General features: G+C 33.7%; 1 protein-coding gene across 5 annotated transcripts in view; it reads left to right on the top strand.

Annotated features, from left to right (window-relative positions):
* LRBA (LPS responsive beige-like anchor protein) overlaps positions 1-18,616 on the top strand; it is a 791,618-nt gene that overhangs the window by 702,478 nt on the left and 70,524 nt on the right. For all 5 annotated transcript variants that reach the window (XM_044384357.3, XM_026499457.4, XM_026499458.4 and 2 more), the window contains exon 48: positions 11,175-11,342. In XM_044384357.3, the coding sequence (XP_044240292.2) occupies positions 11,175-11,342 (168 nt within the window). The remainder of the gene's footprint in view (positions 1-11,174; positions 11,343-18,616) is intronic.

The following is an 18,616-nucleotide window of genomic DNA, read 5'->3' as shown; positions in this document are numbered from 1 at the left end:
CTGAATCATGAGGAGAACTACCACTAAGGAAGTAGACAGATGAAAAAGACCCTACATTGGCAACTGAGGAGGGTCGCCTGGCGGGCTCAGTCAGTAGGGCATGTGACTCTGCATCTCGGGGTCATGAATTCAACCCCCATGTCCGGCATAGAGCTTACTTAAAAAATAAAATGAGAAGGAGAATCAAATAAGAAAGAGAATCTGGAGGGGAGGATATCAAAGAAGCTTAGAGAAGGGAGAGTTAGAAGCATAAACGCCACAATGCAGAGAGGTGAAGGGGAAAAGTCCATTGGTTTCTGACAGTTGGACATGGTAATCTTAGCAAAGTCATTTTTTGTGCTGTACCTATAATAGAAAGATAAGAGATTAGTTAAAAAGTAAAAGGGAGGCAAGGAAGCGTAAATAAGAAATTTACTTAAATCTCTCGAGAAGTTTAGACTATTGATCTCATATTGCCTGTTTATTAATGGCTGCATAAAAATAATTAAACAGGACCAACACTATTAACTAAACATTATTTCATTGATAATTCAGAAAGAATCAGACCCAGAATTAATTGTGATTTAGAGAATCATATACTATTATTACACATGTTAAGGAATTTCTAGGAGTGGGCAAACAGAAACTAGTTCTATCTGCTACTAATATGAGGTGCTTTTTATGAGGGTTATGAATATATCCATAGTGCCTACAGATTTTGTATAACTGACTTTCAGCCAACCTTGTGTTCTCTACCCTAAATTGTAGTCTGTGGCTATATGGTAGTTCTTAAAGTACATAGCTACTAGTACAGCAAGCTGAGCAGACAATATGTAAGAATTTTTTTTTAAGATTTTATTTATTTTAGAGACCGCCTGTGTGAGCATGAGCTGGGTGGGGGGAGCAGAGGGAACGAGAGAGGGAAAACCACAAGTGGATTCCACACTGAGCACGGAGCCTGACTCGGCTTAATCCCAGGACCCCGAGATCATGACCCCAGCCAAAACCAAGAGTCAGACTCTTAACTGACTGAGCCATCCAGGCACCCCAATATGTAAGAACTCTAACCTAGGACTTTTAAGGATGGAGTTTGCAGGTGACATCACAGTTGCTAGAATTAAGCCCTTACCTTTATTGGAAGAGAGGGTAGTCATATTGCCATCTTTTGAATGCTGCCACCATTCTTCAGAGATTTGTAAATGGCTAAGGAATATACATTGCAGAACATTATGTCTATTTCACACTTGAAGATGTTATATTTCTGCTCTCATGTCCTAAGATTTAGCCATTCTTCACTGGGAAGTGCCATTCTAGCGCTGGGAATTGTAATGACCTCTTTAAAACTCATCAAAGGTCACTTTGTAGTCTGCAGGTGCATGTGCTTTGTAAGGTTTACCTTTATTTTCAGTAGGAGAATCTGTATTTTTTAAAAAGTTAAATATTGTTAATCCCTACGCTCTATCTTACATCAAAATGCCATAAAAATCTAAATGCAACAGGGATGAAAGGTACAGCATGGGGAATATAGTCACTAGTATTGTAATAGCGTTGTATGGTGACAGATGGTAGCCACACTTGTGGCTATTGATCACTTGAAATATGGCTAGTCTGAATTGAGATGTGTTATATGTTGTAAGTATAAAATTCATACCAAATTTATAAGATTTAATAGAAAATAAGTTTTAAAGTGATATTTTTAAATGATTTTTTAAATATTCTTGATTAAGTATACTATCCTAAAATTAATTGCACCTGTTTTTTTTTTAATGTGGCTTCTAGAAAATTTTAAATTACACAGGTGGCTTGCATTATATTTCCATTTGGACAGCACTGGTAATCCTTTTGTTACCCCCAGTTTTTTTGGCTTGGGTATCCCAGTATTGAACATGAACATATTTTAATATTTAAGTAGTATATACATTTCTCTTATAATTAGCAGCCTTAGATTTAAAAAAAAAAAAAAAAAAAAAGCTTTGGGGCACCTGGGTGGCTCAGTCGTTAAGCATCTGCCTTCGGTTCAGGTCATGCTCCCAAGGGCCTGGGATCGAGCCCTGCATTGGGTTCCCTGCTCAGCAGGAAGCCTGCTTCTCCCTCTCCCTCTGCGCCTGCGTGTGTTCCCTCTCTTGCTGTCTCTGTCTCTCTGTCAAATAAATAAATAAAATCTTAAAAAAAAAAAAAAACAGCAACAACTTAGGGTTAACTTCGAATCTATTTCAAAAGTCCAAAATAAAATACTAAGTTCAAAACTGAGTTAATCTCTTACCATATAAACTGTTCCTTCTCCAGTATAATTAAGGTCCAAAGTTAAAACCTGGGTATCATTTTGAACTCCCTTTCGTTCACTTTTCACAGTGGTCATTTGTTGGTATAAGTAATAACTTAAATCTTTCTGAAATCTGTCCCTTCTTCTTCACTTCCACTGCTACTTTCTTGAGGCTCTCAGTACTTCTCACATGGACTATTGTAGTCATCTTAGAGATGATCTTTTGCCTCCCTACCCTTCTTCCAAAGAGACATCTCATCTCATTATCCCCAGAATCTAGCATAGAACATAACCTATAGCAAGCGTTCAATAAATGTCTGTCAATTGAGCAGATGACAGAACTGCTGGTATTTAAGTTGTAGACTGTAAAAAGACTTTTAGGGGCGCCTGACCAGCTCAGTTGGGAGAGCATGCAGTTCTTGATCTCAAGGTTGTGAGTTCAAGGCCCACACTGGGTGTAAAAATTACTGAAGAAAAAAAATACTTTTATTCCTAGATAATGTATGTGTATACAATAACATACACAACATACACAAAGTAACTGCAGATGTAATTCTCTGGCTGAACTTGTCAATGCTTTAAAAAAATATTCAACTTTTACATCATATTCTGTAGTTCACTTTTCTTTATTGGATAGTCTTGGAAGTGGTGATATAATAAATGTTCTATTTTGCCAAGGATTTTGATTTGCCAATATAAGTTTATGGCATTCAGTCCAGGGAATCATTGGTGCCATGAAGACAGCTCCTTGTTTTTGTCTGGAGTCCCTATGGGATTAAACTACATCTGGCAATAAGTAGGGATTCTGGTCTGGCCATCTTCAAAGGCAAGAGACTGCTAGTATTTATCAGATCTATGTGGATAAGCAAATGGGAAGGGATTAATTTTTTTTTTTGGTTTTGTTTTCCTTCCTTTTGTAACTGACTATAAAATAAAAACCCCAGAAGTTCACCCTGCAAATTAATACTTTCCAATGGTTGCTAAAGAGGAAATCTTTTTTTTTTCTATACATAGATGGATAATTGAGAATTTTAGATTAATACTTTAATTACTTGAGTGTATATTTTTTTAACTAGTCTACTTTAGTATAACAACAACTTACAATGCTCAAAATTAATTTTCTAAGGACACTTTCCTAATTCTTTTTAAAAAGTTGAGCATTTACTATACCACTTTTAGACATTTTAACATCTGTAGTATTGGGGCATCATGGTTAGCATCTGGAGGCTTTTGTTGCCTATTTATCTGTGTGGGAAAGTTAACCCAAAATTACTTTCCGAGGAGAACCTTGGACCTGTCTTAGCATAACATAGGCTACTATCCCTTTCAAGTGAAGATAGGCTTGCCTTCCATCGAGGCTTGTTTATGTCTTTCTCCTTATACTCTTCACATTTTTGAGATATTATTAGTCCTGTGACTTAGTTAGCTGCCGTTTGAAGCATGTGGCTCTACATTTAACTGACAAAATAAAATGGCTGCATTCCAGGTACTTGTCACGGAGTGTAATCTAGAATTTACCATTCAAAGTCTTACCTAAGAGAAATAATGTTTATGCAGGATTGCCTGAAGAATATGTAGTCTCTCCATTTGTCTATACTTTAAATCTATCCCAGGATTAAGTCAGTCCCTCTGAGAGTCACATACCTGGATTCCATCATATTGCCAAGGGAGGAATTTCTTATCTCAGGAATAGAAATAATGTGTTTTTCTAGGCCATCTGGTTTGTTTTTACATTATGGTCATTTTTGACTCTTGTAAGTGTTCGTGTTTCTTTCTTTATGTTGCCTGCTAGAAAGCTTAGGAACAAATACATGGTGCACCTATAAGTCTATAGAATTTCATGGCATGATTTTTATGTACTTCTTATTTTTGCAGTACCTTCTCTTACGTTAAATTTATTTTATCTTGATGCATATGCATTGCCTTAAGCTCTGTGAACTGTTTTCTGCATGAAGTCATGCAAAATGCAAACACATAATAAAATAGATGGGCGTATCTATCATTTAATTATAGTTGTTCCCCATCCGTTCTTACTAAATAGAATGTTTTTAAAATCTCCATCTCCCTATGTGTGTTATACTGTAACTAGTTTAAAATATCTGTATATTATGAATTCCTAAGTTTTAGATTAAGAGTGACCTAAGGTTGAAATGTTAATTAAATGTTTTAATGTTCTGTAGCTCTAAAGAAAATAGTTGGATAAAATGTCAGCATATAGGACTATTTTAAACATTAGAAAAAAATCATCTCTCTGAAAAGGAGGGTAATTGTACAAGTTTGCCTAATCCTTTTGATCTTGGCACACAGCAATACAGACTTCAGTTGAGATTAAAACTATGAATTTCAAAGGAAACATGGCCTTCAGTGTGTAAAATATATAACAGCTGGTTGACTAGTCCATTTAAAACTACACAATAACAATCGTGGACAGAATGATTCTCCTGCCAAAAGATGCACGAGTGCTTGATGGTTATATCAAGATATGATACTAACTCACACTTTTCTTTAGTAATGATATAAATGTAGAAATGAACAGTGTGCTGCCGGCTCCAAGATCTTTCTTCTGCTCAACAGTTCAAGGGCAGTTTAGAAGTACAGAACTCCTTTCAGTGATTTCTTTATCTGCTTTTCAGCCTGAGCTTCAATGTGTTGTTGACTAAATTTCATTTTTTTTAACTGTCAGATATAATTTTTATTCTTAGCATCCCATAATTTCTTTCTCTAAATCCTTGATCCTCCTTTTTTTCTTCTTTGACATTCATGACTTATTGTTCTTAATGTTACAGCTTCACACATAATTTTAAGCCCTCAAAGTTAAACTTTTCTTTGTAAATAGCATATAATTTGTTTCATGTTTTTGTTCTGTATTTATATTAAGGTAAATATCTGAATTCTGAAGCATTGTGTTATATTTATAATCAATATAAGAGAATGTTAAGCTCAAGTTAGATTATAGTTCATTACATATTCCAATATTTTCACTGTTGTGTTTCACCCAAACAAGTAATTCTTAACTAGTTTAATGCATTTTTTTAAATGAGTTTTAGTGCGGATTTGTCACTTTTGGAAAATCCCATTCGAAAGTATATTTACATTCTGAATTTGCATCTGTTCAGTAATGAAAAAATGATTTTGTTTTGAAGAACAAAACCTTTTTGTTTCTTGAAAATTTTGATATAATAGCAAATTTCTTTACTATTCTTTAAATTTATTTAGAAGAAGGAACTTACAGGTAAATAAAAATTTTGCTAAAGTTGCTTGGATTCTTCGCAAATTTGGATCCAGTTTTTAAGGAGTTAATGTATCTTATTAGGGGGACAGGAAATCTGGCAACTATTGCAGAAACTAGACCTAATGGTGCACACAAACAATTTGTCAGTCTTCTTAAATGTGAATAGCTTTCCGCAAAGTGGCTGCTCTTGCTTTGTTTGAACAGGCTAAACTTTTCCTTTTTGGACTTTTAAATCTTAGAAGTGAAATGTGATCCACATATTCAATCAAAATCATTTAATTCAAAGCATATTTTGATTGGAACAAAGTTGACATGGAAAGAAACTCTAGAATAAAAAAGTTGAAAGGACTTTATATCATATATTTAGCAGGAAAATTTGAAACAGTTCTAATTAGGCTGAAAAAAACAGCTTTCTTCAATGTAAATTACAAAGGTCATATATCAATGTTAAGGAAACATTACCACTAGTGTTTGAAATCCAGCACATGCAAACATAACAGACCAGTTCATTTTAAATCTGTGTGTGTGTGTGTGTGTGTGAGTGTGTGTGTGTGTGTGTGTGTAGGAAAAAGGCTGTATTACATGTATTTGAAGTGAAAAATACTTAAAATTCCAAATTCATAATGTTGTATATTACATTCTGGCCAATCCCAACATTAACTCGTTTGAAACATGTGATCTACACTCAAATGAATTCATACTCTTCATTTATAAAAGTACAATTAAAAATTTACAAAACAAATTTTTATTCTTCCATTTAAAATATGATTGGGGCGCCTGGCTGGCTCAGTCAGAAGAGTGTGCAACCCTTGATCTCAGGGTTGTGAGTTCGAGCATCGCATTGGGTGTACATTACTTAAAAATTTTTTTAAAATCTTTAAAATATGATTTAAAAAATAAAAATAAATTAAATAAATAAAATATGATTAAGTACATCTTATAATTAAATGCATACCAGGTCAAGAGGGTTAGTCATTGATTTTTATTTTCTTCTTTGGTGCTTATAGCTAATACATTTTGAATCTCAGGACTGAAGCCTGAGAAGGGAAGTGGTGGTATAGGTGTGCAGAAACGTGTATCTAGGTTACACAAACCTACTTCCTTCTGGTTACACAATTATATTTCCGTACTTAAAGATTTGTAAATACTATTTGATCTCTCTTTTTTTTTTTTTTTTTTCATAAAAGTCGTTTGTCCTATAGGTATCAGTAGCTTTTCTATGATGGTTTCTTAAAAATGGTGTTGTATGAGAACATTTAACAAAAGCATAAATAAATATTAGCATTAATTTGGGAATAATTCACAAATAAGGTTTTCAGGTCTTGAGGTGAACAATTCTTTCTTTTCTTAATTAAAATTGGTTTTCTTGATTTTACATAATTTTTATATTAGAGAAAATTTGATTGTTTGAAAGTAAAAAGAAATTGCTAGAGTATCTCTAAAGCATACATAGATTAACAAACACATGATTAATGCCTTTTATTTTAGAATTTTTATTCCCAGATAGCTTAGAATGTTTTGGAAAAAGCAAGCCATTTCTACATAAATTATCATATTATTTGATTGTACTAGAGGAAACAAGAATAATTTTAAATAATATTTTTTATCAATAAATAATTCATTTCCGTAATGGGTTAGTTTCAGGAACACATAGATTATATTCTTTCAATGAGATTTATTGTGGGACACATATTCATGTATGTTATAATTATTTCTGACACAAGATTACACAAATGAGTTGTTTATGAATAATTTACTATTATCTTTATAATATTAAAGCTTGAATTTGTTGATGTTCTGCACGTGAACCAAACAAATGAAAGTTACTAATAAGTGTTTGTATTTGACATCTGTATACTGTACTTTTTAGCATATCTCAAGTGTTTTAGTCTCTGTTTAATAGATCTCATTAAAAAAACAGATATCAGCCCCAAGACAGTTTGTCAAGACTAATACGAGTCCCCGTGGATTGGATTGACAATTTGTGTGAGGCTTCATATGATAGTCTTTTCATAGTCTTATTTGATCCTTAACAATTGGACATTAGTCACTGATTTATTTTATAATAACTCAGATGAGTTGAATATTATTGTATTGTGTTGGACATTTTAGTGGATTTTCTTTTTACAAATTTTACTCAGAGCACACATTGGATGTAAATGATGTATCTAGCCTGCTAGGGGAGTACTAACAATTGATTGGTTAGGTTTGAGAGCAGCATGGGAAGAATGTTACTATCCCCTAGCTGCAAACCGTATTTAACTCCAGTCTTAATGAGGACTGTCTGACCTAAAGGCTTTGAAAAATCACAAATGCTTAGCATCCCACTATCATGTTTTTATTTTTCTGTGACTAAAAATGTGGATATAAGTATTTTATATGGAGTATTTTTTTAAATCTTTACATATAAAAAGAGATTTAAAGAATTTTTAATGTTTCATGATTTATGTTTTTGAATTTCAAAAACACAAGTTATAAGATGTAATCTCAGGGTATTCCATTTTGAATTATTTGTAGTCTTTCCCTCAGTAATTTCCTCCTGCTTGTCTTTACGTCTTACCTCAAGTCTTTACTAAGTACGTTTATTTATTATTACATACTTTTGGCTAGGCAGTTGTCATTCACTGCTGCCAAAGAGATGTTGAAGTCCTGAACTGGCTTTGTACTGAGATGATTTTAAACCTTTTTGAAACTCTTATACCCATAGCAGTTGTTCTTTTGGATCCCTTTTTAAAACTTCGATAAATTGCTAGAAAAGCTTGAAGACCACTAATGAGATTTTCAGTTCAGTTTTTAAAAATTATTTAAAGTCTATCCATGAACTTCTGGAAAAGATTTTGCCAATAATTCCATGAATTACTAGGCAACCCCTTAAGGCTTGACCAATATGACAGTGTAAAGGGAGGGGTGGACCATGACACTGTGGTCATCTCTGCATATGTGAGGTGTGTTGGGGGCATACAGTGTCTTTCATTTCAGCATTTTTGCTTAACATTCTGATGTGGTATCAAGATATAAAGGTTTAAGCATCTAAATGTTACCAAGTTCACCATTTTGAATGTGTATAAAGAAGTAATCGACATTAAGAAAACTCACAATTCTTTGTTTGATGACACATAAAATAAAATTGCCCTGGTTTTTAGAGCTTTAATATTGAGAAAACTCACTTGTACTTTATCATTTGCTGAGCCTTCTGGAATTTTATAGTCTCAAATCACAACACCACGGACACTCAGGAGACTCCTGACTGTTTTATCTTATTAAACAATTTTGAAATCATTAATTTTTAATTAGCTTGGATGCAGGGTTTTTTTATTGTTTCAATAGTGTGTGTATATGAAATAAACGTTTTTTATTTAAACTACTGGCGAGAGTATTATTTACATAAATAAGTGTAGGTTCTTTCTAAGTGTCCATGCTGTGAGTTTGCTTCATATAGTCACACTTTTTTTGTAGACTTGGAGATATTACATGTTAATCTATTATAGTAGGGCTTTTCAGCAGTTTATTAACTCAGATTTTGAACAACTAAAAAGGATATAAGCTCAAAGACATGTGTAGGTCCTTCCCTGATTGAAAGTTCTAATTAAGTGAATTGGAGAAAATTAACTGAAATTAGCTGTCAGAAAGTCACATTTAAGTGAGTGATGAGCTAGTCTGGCAGTAAACATTTAAATGATATAAATTGCCATTTAAGTGTATGGTTTAATGTTTGTCATGCATTAATGTGACATGAGACTGCAGTGACAATCAAGCAGCTTGCTCTAATTTGAACATATTTAGGGCTTTTGTGTGGAGTGCACTGCACACAAATTAAGACAATTGCTGTTTTTATGTGTCATTTTAAACATGGCCCCCATTCCCCCGTCCCTACCCAAGGCCCAAGTTAATGAAACAAACGTATCATTTTTGTGTGCAACTTCCATTAATAATTCCTGAATTTTCAGATTAATTTTAAATCCAAGTACTTAAAATAGGAAGTTAAAGTTATTAAAAGCCCTTCTCTTTCTATTTCAAATAACATGCAGCAGTTCACTTATCTATTTACTAAGTTTATAAATATCATGAGTTTTATAAGAGATGTCTAAAACAACTTTCACAGTTGAACCTAGCTAAGTATTTTTTTTTAATGATTTTTTATTATATTATGTTAGTCACCATACAGTACATCCCCGGTTTCCGATGTAAGGCTCGATGATTCATTATTTGTGTATAACACCCAGTGCACCATGCAATACGTGCCCTCCTTACTACCCATCACCGGTCTATCCCATTCCCCCACCCCCCTCCCCTCTGAGGTCCTCAGTTTGTTTCTCCTAGTCCACAGTCTCTCATGTTTCATTCCCCCTTCTGATTACCCCCCCTTTCTTTATCCCTTTCTTCCCCTACCGATCATCCTCGTTCTTATGTTCCATAGATGAGAGAAATCATATGATAGTTGTCTTTCTCTGCTTGACTTATTTCACTTAGCATTATCTCCTCCAGTGCCGTCCATGTTGTAGCAAATGTTGAGAACTCGTTCTTTCTGATAGCTGAGTAATATTCCATTGTATATATGGACCACAACTTCTTAATCCAGTCATCTGTTGAAGGGCATCTCTGCTCCTTCCACGATTTAGCTATTGTGGACATTGCTGCTATGAACATTGGGGTGCATATGGCCCTTCTCTTCACTACATCTGTATCTTTGGGGTAAACACCCAGTAGTGCAATGGCTGGATCATAGGGTTAGCTAAGTATTTTTATTTCATTTCAGGTATACATTGGGATATGAGAATTGCCTAGAGTTTTATTTACAGTATTTTTTTTGCATTATATATGGTATGTGGTATATTGTGATGTCCTCTTAAATATTAAAGGAAATATATTATTTGAATTCAGTTGTAAATATTTTTAATTTGTAGGCACTTATTTATAACTTTATTAAATTCAGCAAACAGTTATTGGTACTTACTATGTTTTAGGTACAGTGCTGGTAACTGGGAAGGTAATGATGAATTGGAAGTAGATCTTGTACTCAGCATTTCCACTGAATACTTAATTATGTTCATTCATTATTTATTGGACACAAATAGCATCAAATTTTTGATCTGGCTTGATATTAATATCTAGAATAATAATTCAGGAATTATAATTCAGTAATTATAAGTATCCCTCCAAAGATAAAATTTTTTCACATAAAAACTCAGTTGAAATAGCTAAATAATTTGGTTATAGTTGTTGCAGTAGACAACACAATGTTTATATCTAGAAAAATCATAAACATTTCAGGTGAATAGTAAATGTGTAATGTTTTCACATATGCTGTCCCAAAGTAACCTTTACATTGCATCACCTCCTTTCTTTGAAGCATAAATTGGATACGTGTCAGGCCCTGAGTTACAAATATGACCAAAATAGACCCAGTCCTGGCCCTCATAGTGCTTACCGTATAGTAGAATAATACTGAATGTAAGCAGTCTAATACAGTTCGGCATGAGAAGTGCCAGAAAGTTTCTAATTATAAACAAAGGAGAACAGAATCTGGTGGGAAATAGGACATCAGAATAAATCTGTTAACAGAATCTGGTGGGAAATAGGACATCAGAATAAATCTGCTCACAGTAAATTTAGTGTAAAACTTTACTGCTTGTTCTAAATTTCTCTATATTTTAAAAGGTGAATTCAGCATAATAATATGATCTGTGCCATTTTTTTCAGGCCCTGGAGAGTGAATTTGTTTCCTGCCAGCTTCACCAATGGATTGATCTCATTTTTGGCTATAAACAGCTAGGACCAGAGGCTGTTCGATCCCTCAATGTGTTCTATTACCTGACCTATGAAGGAGCTGTCAATCTGAATTCAATAGCTGATCCTATATTGAGAGAGGTAAGTTTCTGACTGGATCTCTCAGGTATCTTTAGACCAGAAGGTATTGGATATCATCTTCGCCATGCTTTCATTTACTTCTGATGAAACTAAAAACTAGATGAGTGGAGTGACTTGAGCAGAACAGCCTTCCAGTTAGTGACCTAGCTGGGACTTGAATTCATGACTTCCCTCCAACAAAATGTTTGAGTCAATATAAAATGAGAGCTGCTTCAGTTTGAACCTATTCAGGGATCACTGAATATATATATATATATATATATATATATATATTTGTATATTTATAATTTTTATAACTTTGAAGGCTACTCACTAATTTAAAGTATTAGGAAAATAGTAATTATTAAAGAGATAAGATTGTAAGTATAAATTTATTTAAATGTGATAAAACTCATATTTATATATAATATGTAAGTCTGTGTGTAACCATATAGAAGTTAATAGGAGGAAGGAAATCTAAACCTTTCCTACATCATCAAACTTGGTCTTAGAAGTTACTGAGACTTATTTTATCTTTGTCATTTATTTTCTTAAGTAAAACACTCAAAACATGGTTTTGATAAATACAATATTCACCAAAAAGTCTGAATATAGCCTTGATAATTTTTTCGTATTTTTAGCCTAATTATGCATCCTCCTAATGCTAATATACATCATGTCCAAAGATTGTAGGATTAAATGGATCACCTTAAGTATCTCTACAATTTTAGAACAAGTGTATTTAAGAAACCAAGACTGATTCATAGGGAATGTTTTATATCACTTTAAAGGGAACATTATTTGTGATGAGTAAGATTTGCCATTTTTCACCAATTATGTGATGCATTCCTTTTTAATTCTGCTTATGGCCTGGTAATATTGACAGTATATAAGTACATATTTAAATATATTTGCCTGTGTATATTATTGTCTGGTTTATGTGCAAACAGAAGCACCATGTATTAGATGTATATTTGTCTTAAATTGCACAGGTTTTAAATTGTTATTTTTCAGTTTAATTTAGAGCTGGATCAGATGAACTAGTAAAGACTTTTCTGATTCTTCAGTTCTTTGAAAATGTTCCATACAGAGCCATTTTATTTTATTAGAACAACAGCTGATTGTATGACACAGAATATACGTATTTCCATACATGAAACTGAGGTTGGAGCAAAGATACAGATGATGTTACAAAACAGTATATAATTTCATTGTTAGAATAGAATAGCATAAGCCAGTTTCCTTTCTTAAAGTTTTAAAAATATTTGAACAGTGTTACTTTGTTTTATAGATGTCCATAATTCTTCACCAAATACACCACCTATTTTTGTTTTTTCGTGTTCCCTTATTGTAATTATTCATATACCTACATAGCTGCTTTATGACTGAAGTCACAGTACAGATTTGATTTTAGAATCTCCTGTTTTACTTAATATACTAGCATATTATTTTATATTGCTATGTAATATGTAATTTTAATTTTGAAATTCTATAATACTCTGTAGAGTTGCTATGAAGATATACTTAACACTTTCTTCTAATGTGGGATCCTATTTTTTTAGACTGTTGGTATGTCCAAGATGATAACTATACCTTCCTTGTCATTAAAGTTTATACTACACTTGCATGGTAAAGGATGACTCTCAGCCTTTACCCTTGTGATACTGCTAGTTAAAAAGAGAAACATTTAATTAGCAGGTTGTTTACAGAATGTAATCGGTTCTTTTGTTTTAGGAGGTTTGGTTTTTTTTTTTTTCCTTTTATCTATTTCACCCATTCCTCATACCCACCTCCCCTCTGGCAACTACCAGTTTGTTCTCTGTATTTAAGAGTCTGTTTTTTTGGTTGTCTCTTTTTTCCTTTGTTTAATTTTTTTAAATTCCACATATGAGTGAAATCATGTGATATTTGTGTTTCTCTGATTTATTTCACTTAGCATTATACCCTCTAAGTCCATCTATGTTGTTGCAAATGGCAAGATCTCATTTTTTATGGCTAAGTAATATTCCATTGTATATATATACCACATCTTTTTTATCCTTTCATCTACAGATGGATGCTTGGGTTGCTTTGACACCTTGGTTATTGTACATAATGCTGCAGTAAATATAGGAGTGCCTATATCTTTTTGAATTCATGTTTTCCTTGTTTTGGGGTAAATACTTAGTAGTGGAATTACTGGATCATATGGTAATTCTATTTTTAATTTCTTGAGGAACCTCTGGACTGTTTTCCACAGTGGCTGCACCAATTTGCACTCCCACCAACAGTGTACAAGGGTTGTTTTTTTCTCTGCATCCTTGCCAACACTTGTTATTGCTTGTCTTTTTTATTTTAGCCCTTTGGTGTGAAGTAATATCTCATTGTGTTTTTGATTTGCATTTCCCTGATAATGAGTGATGCTGACATCTTTTCATGTGTCTGTTGGCCATCCAGAAGACGTTTGGAAAACTGTCTATTCAGATCCTCTGCCTATTTTTCTAAATTGGATTATTTGGTGTTTTGGTGTTGAGTTGTGTAAGTTCTTTATATACTTTGGATATCAACTTTTTTGTATATATCGTTTGCAAATATCTTCTCCCATTTGGTAGGTTGCCTTTTCATTTTGTTGATGGTTTCCTTTGCTGTGCAAAAGCTTTTTATTTTGGTGTAGTCTATATTGTTGAATTTTGCTTTTTTTCCCTTGCCTGAGAGGACATATGTGGAAAAATGTTCCTGTGCTGATGTCAGAGAAATTACTGCCTATGCTTTCTTCTAGGAGTTTTATGGTTTCAGGTCTCACATTTAGGTCTTAATTCATTTTGGGTTTATTTTTGTGATTGGTATAACAAACCATACACGGTTTCATTCTTTTGCATGTAGCTGTACAGTTTTCCCAGCACCATTTATTGAAGAGACTGTCTTTTTCCCATTGTATATTCTTGTCTCCTTTGTCATAGATTAATTGACCATAGATGCATGGGTTTATTCTGGGCTCGCTCTTCTGTTCCATAGATCTATGTGTCTTTTTGTGCCAGTACCATACTGTTTTGATTACTACAGTTTTGTAGCATATCTTGAAATCTGGGATTGTGATACCTCTAGCTTTTCTCTTCTTTCTCAAGGTTGCTTTGGCTCTTTGGGGTGTTTTGTGGTTCCATACAAATTACAAATCAGTTAAGAAAGAAATTGAAGATGACACAAACAAGTGGAAAGATATCCCATGTTCATGGGTTAGGTGAACCAATGTGGTTAAAATGTCCATCTATCCAAAGCAATCTACAGATTTAATGCAACCCCTGTCAAAATATGAACAACAGTTTTCATAGAACTGGAACAAATAATACTCAATTTTGGCTCTTTGTTATTCTGGACTGACCACCTCTCTTCCTCACACACACCAATGATTTACCAAAGAGGTTTACCATATAGTATTTATAGTATAATGTAAAAGAGCACTATCCAATAAAAATCACTTGTGAGTGATGGAAATGGTCATTATATCTACACTGTCCAATATAGTAGCCACTACTCACATGTTGCTGTTGTGCATTTGAAATGTGACGAGTATGAGTGAAAAACTGAATATTTAATTTTAGTAATCCAAACTTAAATAGCCCATATGGCTAGTAGCTACCATATTGGACAGTGTAGATGTAATGACCATTGGTTGTCCTATATCTTTGGTGACCATATCTTCTGAATCCAAATTCTAGGCATGGGTCAGACAGTAGGACAGTAAATGTTTGAAATTAACTTGGTAGAATATTTCAGTTTGGTTTTAGTCCATTTAGATATTAGATACATAATTGAAATATATGTATACATTAAATTATATTTTTCTTTCACTTAAACTAACACATTAGGACTTCAAATAATGTTTTGTGGTAAAAATATAGCATAAAATTTACCATTTTAACCATTTTTTAGTGTAATTCAGTGGTATCAAGCACATTGTTGTGCAACCATTACTACCATCCATCTCCAGAAGTTTTCCATCATCCCAAACTGAAACTCTGTATTCGTTGAAACATTAACTCCTGACTCCCCCCCCCCCCACCAGCCATTAGTCCTTGACTACCACCATTCTACTTTCTGTCTCTAGGAATTTGACTACTGTAGGCATCTCAAAGAAGTGGAATCATGCAATATTTATCCTTTTGTGTCTGGCCTGTTTTACTTAGCATAGTATCTCCAGCATTCATCTATGTTGCAGCATGTGTCAGAATTTACTTCCTTTTAAGGATGAATAATATGCCATTGTTTGTGTATACCAAATTTTGTTTATCCATTCTTCTGTTCATGGACATTTTGAGTTGTTTTCACCTTTTGGCTATTGTGAATAGTGCTTCTATAAACATTGGTGTATAAGTGTCTGTTTAAATCTCTGCTTTCAGTTCTTTTGTATATATACCCAAAAGTAGAATTGCTAGATTATATGATAGTTCTATGTTTAGCTTTTTGTGGAGCCACCATACCAAATAAGTTTTTAGTATTTATTTTTCAAGATCAGCATTTGCTAAAGATTATTTAAAACTTTTGCTTTAAGTTTCCTTTGCTTCCTTCTCTTTTCCACAGCCCCAAGTAGTTAGTTAATTATTAGCAAATTAAATTTTAACCAGAGAGTTTTCCACTCATCACACACAAATTTATTTTTTTATTATACAAAAATATATATTAGATTCAGCATTCATTTAAATAACATGGCCTATTATATTCTAAGTATGGTAGGTACTCAGTATCCTTGAAAGATAAATATAGTAGTTACCCCCTTATCCACAGGGGATATGTTTCAAGACTCCCAGTGGATGCCTGAAATTGTGGATAGTACCAAACCTATATATACTATGTTTTGTCCTGTACATACATACCTATAATAATTTTTATTTTATAAATTAGACACAGTAACAACAATAACTAAAAGTAAAATAGAACGTCTATAACAGTATACTGTAATAAAAGGTTGATGAATGTGGTTTCTCTCTTTTTCTCTCTCAAAATATCTTATTGTACTGTATTCACCCTTCTTGTGATGATGTGAGATGATAAAATGCCTACACGATGTGATAAAATGAGGTGAATGACATAGACACTGTGACATAGTGTTAGGCTAGTATTGACCTTATGATGTGGCAGAAGGAGGGTCATCTGCTTCCAGACCATGGTTGATAACAGGTAACTAAATCCATTGAAAGTGAAACTGCAGATAAAGGGGAACTACTATATATTACTTCATTACTTAGCACTATTCATATAAATACACATGATTAATTCTCAAAGTTTTTTGGATGTTATTAAAACAAATGTGATTTTTTATTATAGCCATTCCATATCATAGTGCTAAGTCTTAACGATATAATGCAGTGTGTACAGTAGAATAAACAAACAAGCAAATAAATAAATAGATAGATATGAATTTAATTGCTGACCCTGATGCCCGCTAGTTGTGTGACTTGGATTTTCCTGAGGCTCTGTTTCCTCATATATAGAATTGGTATGACTATAACTACCCCACAGATTAGGTGGGGTGTAATACATGTAAAGTGGCTGCCTGGCATGGTACCTGTCCCATCATAAGTATCCATTAAATGTTAGTTCCTTTCCTTATGTTGTTCTCTGTTAAACCCCTGGGTTAAGAAACACAGTCATAAAAAGAATATGAATTACTGATTTCATCACAGAAGGAACATAAACTGCTAACATTAGATAGGTTATCAGAGACTATTTCCTAGAGGACACATGCAGAGTTCATTGTAAAGTGAGGCAAGGAGAGAAAACAAGAATAGGTCATTAATTATTCATTTTTTAAAAGATTTTATTTATTTATTTATTTATTTATTTATTTATTTGGGGTGGGGGGGGCATGAGCTGTGGGGAGGGGCAAAGGGAGAGAGAGGCAGACTCCCTCCTGAGCAGGAATTCCAACGTGTAGAACTTGATCCTGGGACTCCGGGATCATGACCCAAGCCAAAGGCAGATGCTTAACCAATTGAGCCACCCTAGTGCCCCAATTTATTCATTTTTTTAAACAACATTTTACTACACCCAAATTATATAATAAGGTTAAGAAGTTGAAAGTCAAGTGTCTGCCCTCATCAGCTTGAGTTCATTGTCTAGCGTGGAAATATGGATAAGTAAACAATTGTAGTAAACTGTGATTAAATTCAGTATAGAGGTAAGTACACTGTATGTATGCACAAGCATACACAATAGGCACTAACCCCAGACTGCCAGAATCCAGTCATGTTTTCGAAAGTGAGAGGCTGTAGATTGAAGGACAGATGAGAACATTGGATAGAGGGTATCTACACATAAGAAAGTGTATACGCTTTCTGCACATAAGTGAGAGAGATGATGACAGCAGACTGTGATATATGTACAATGAACCAGAGGTGGCAAGGTGAGAGAGAAAGAGAGGAGCAATACCATAAAGGGCCTTTAATGCTATAAAAAGTAATTATAACTGCATTGGCGTAAGGCTGTGGATTATAGGTTGAAGGTTAGCGACATAACTACATGTGTGTCTTAGGACCTATCTGAAAGAAGACTGAAAAGATAAGAACTGAAAAGTACCCACTGAATTATTCTAAGAGTTGCTGTGTGATCTTACAGAAAATAGCTTAGAAGGTAGAGGACTGCGCAGTGGGTGGGACGTGAGCAAGTGAACAGTGAGAAAAGGAAATAATTGAAGGGAGAATAATCATTTTATTGAGATATAGCTCACATATACAATTCACCCTTTTAAGTATACAGTACAGTAGTTCTTAGTATACTTACAGTTTTACAAGCACCACCACAATCTAATTTTAGAATATTTTTGTTACGACAAAAAGAAACCCATACCCCAGTAGCAGTCATTTTTTTTCTTTTTTAATGGGTAGATAATTGACCATGTTTCTGTGTTGATTGAAAGATCCAAAAAGAGAGAAGCATATCAAACATACATGAAATAAAGTAGTTAATAGACTACCACGCTCTGTGAGGAACAAGAAAGGAATGAAATCCAGGACACAGATAGAGATAGGCACTGGACAGCATGGAACAATACTTCCTTGTCTGAGATCAGAGAGTAGAAGGTTACCCTGAGGACTGCTTTAAGTAAATATGCATGAAGGAGGGGGAAAGGCAACAAGATTACAATGGTTTGTACCAAAGGTGAGATAGTATTTATGGAAATACCTAACATAATGATGGCTGCTTCATAGATGCTCAATAGTAAATGATTACTTTCTTTCCATTGTTTTTCTCTGTTTTCAACAGCAGTAGAGTAGGTGTACAAAAAAGTTGACTGGAGAAGGGTGTGTGTGTGTGTGTGT

The sequence above is a fragment of the Ursus arctos genome, unplaced genomic scaffold (assembly GCF_023065955.2).
Source record: "Ursus arctos isolate Adak ecotype North America unplaced genomic scaffold, UrsArc2.0 scaffold_11, whole genome shotgun sequence".
Lineage (NCBI taxonomy): Eukaryota > Metazoa > Chordata > Mammalia > Carnivora > Ursidae > Ursus > Ursus arctos.
This window is presented reverse-complemented; position numbering and strand designations above follow the sequence as displayed.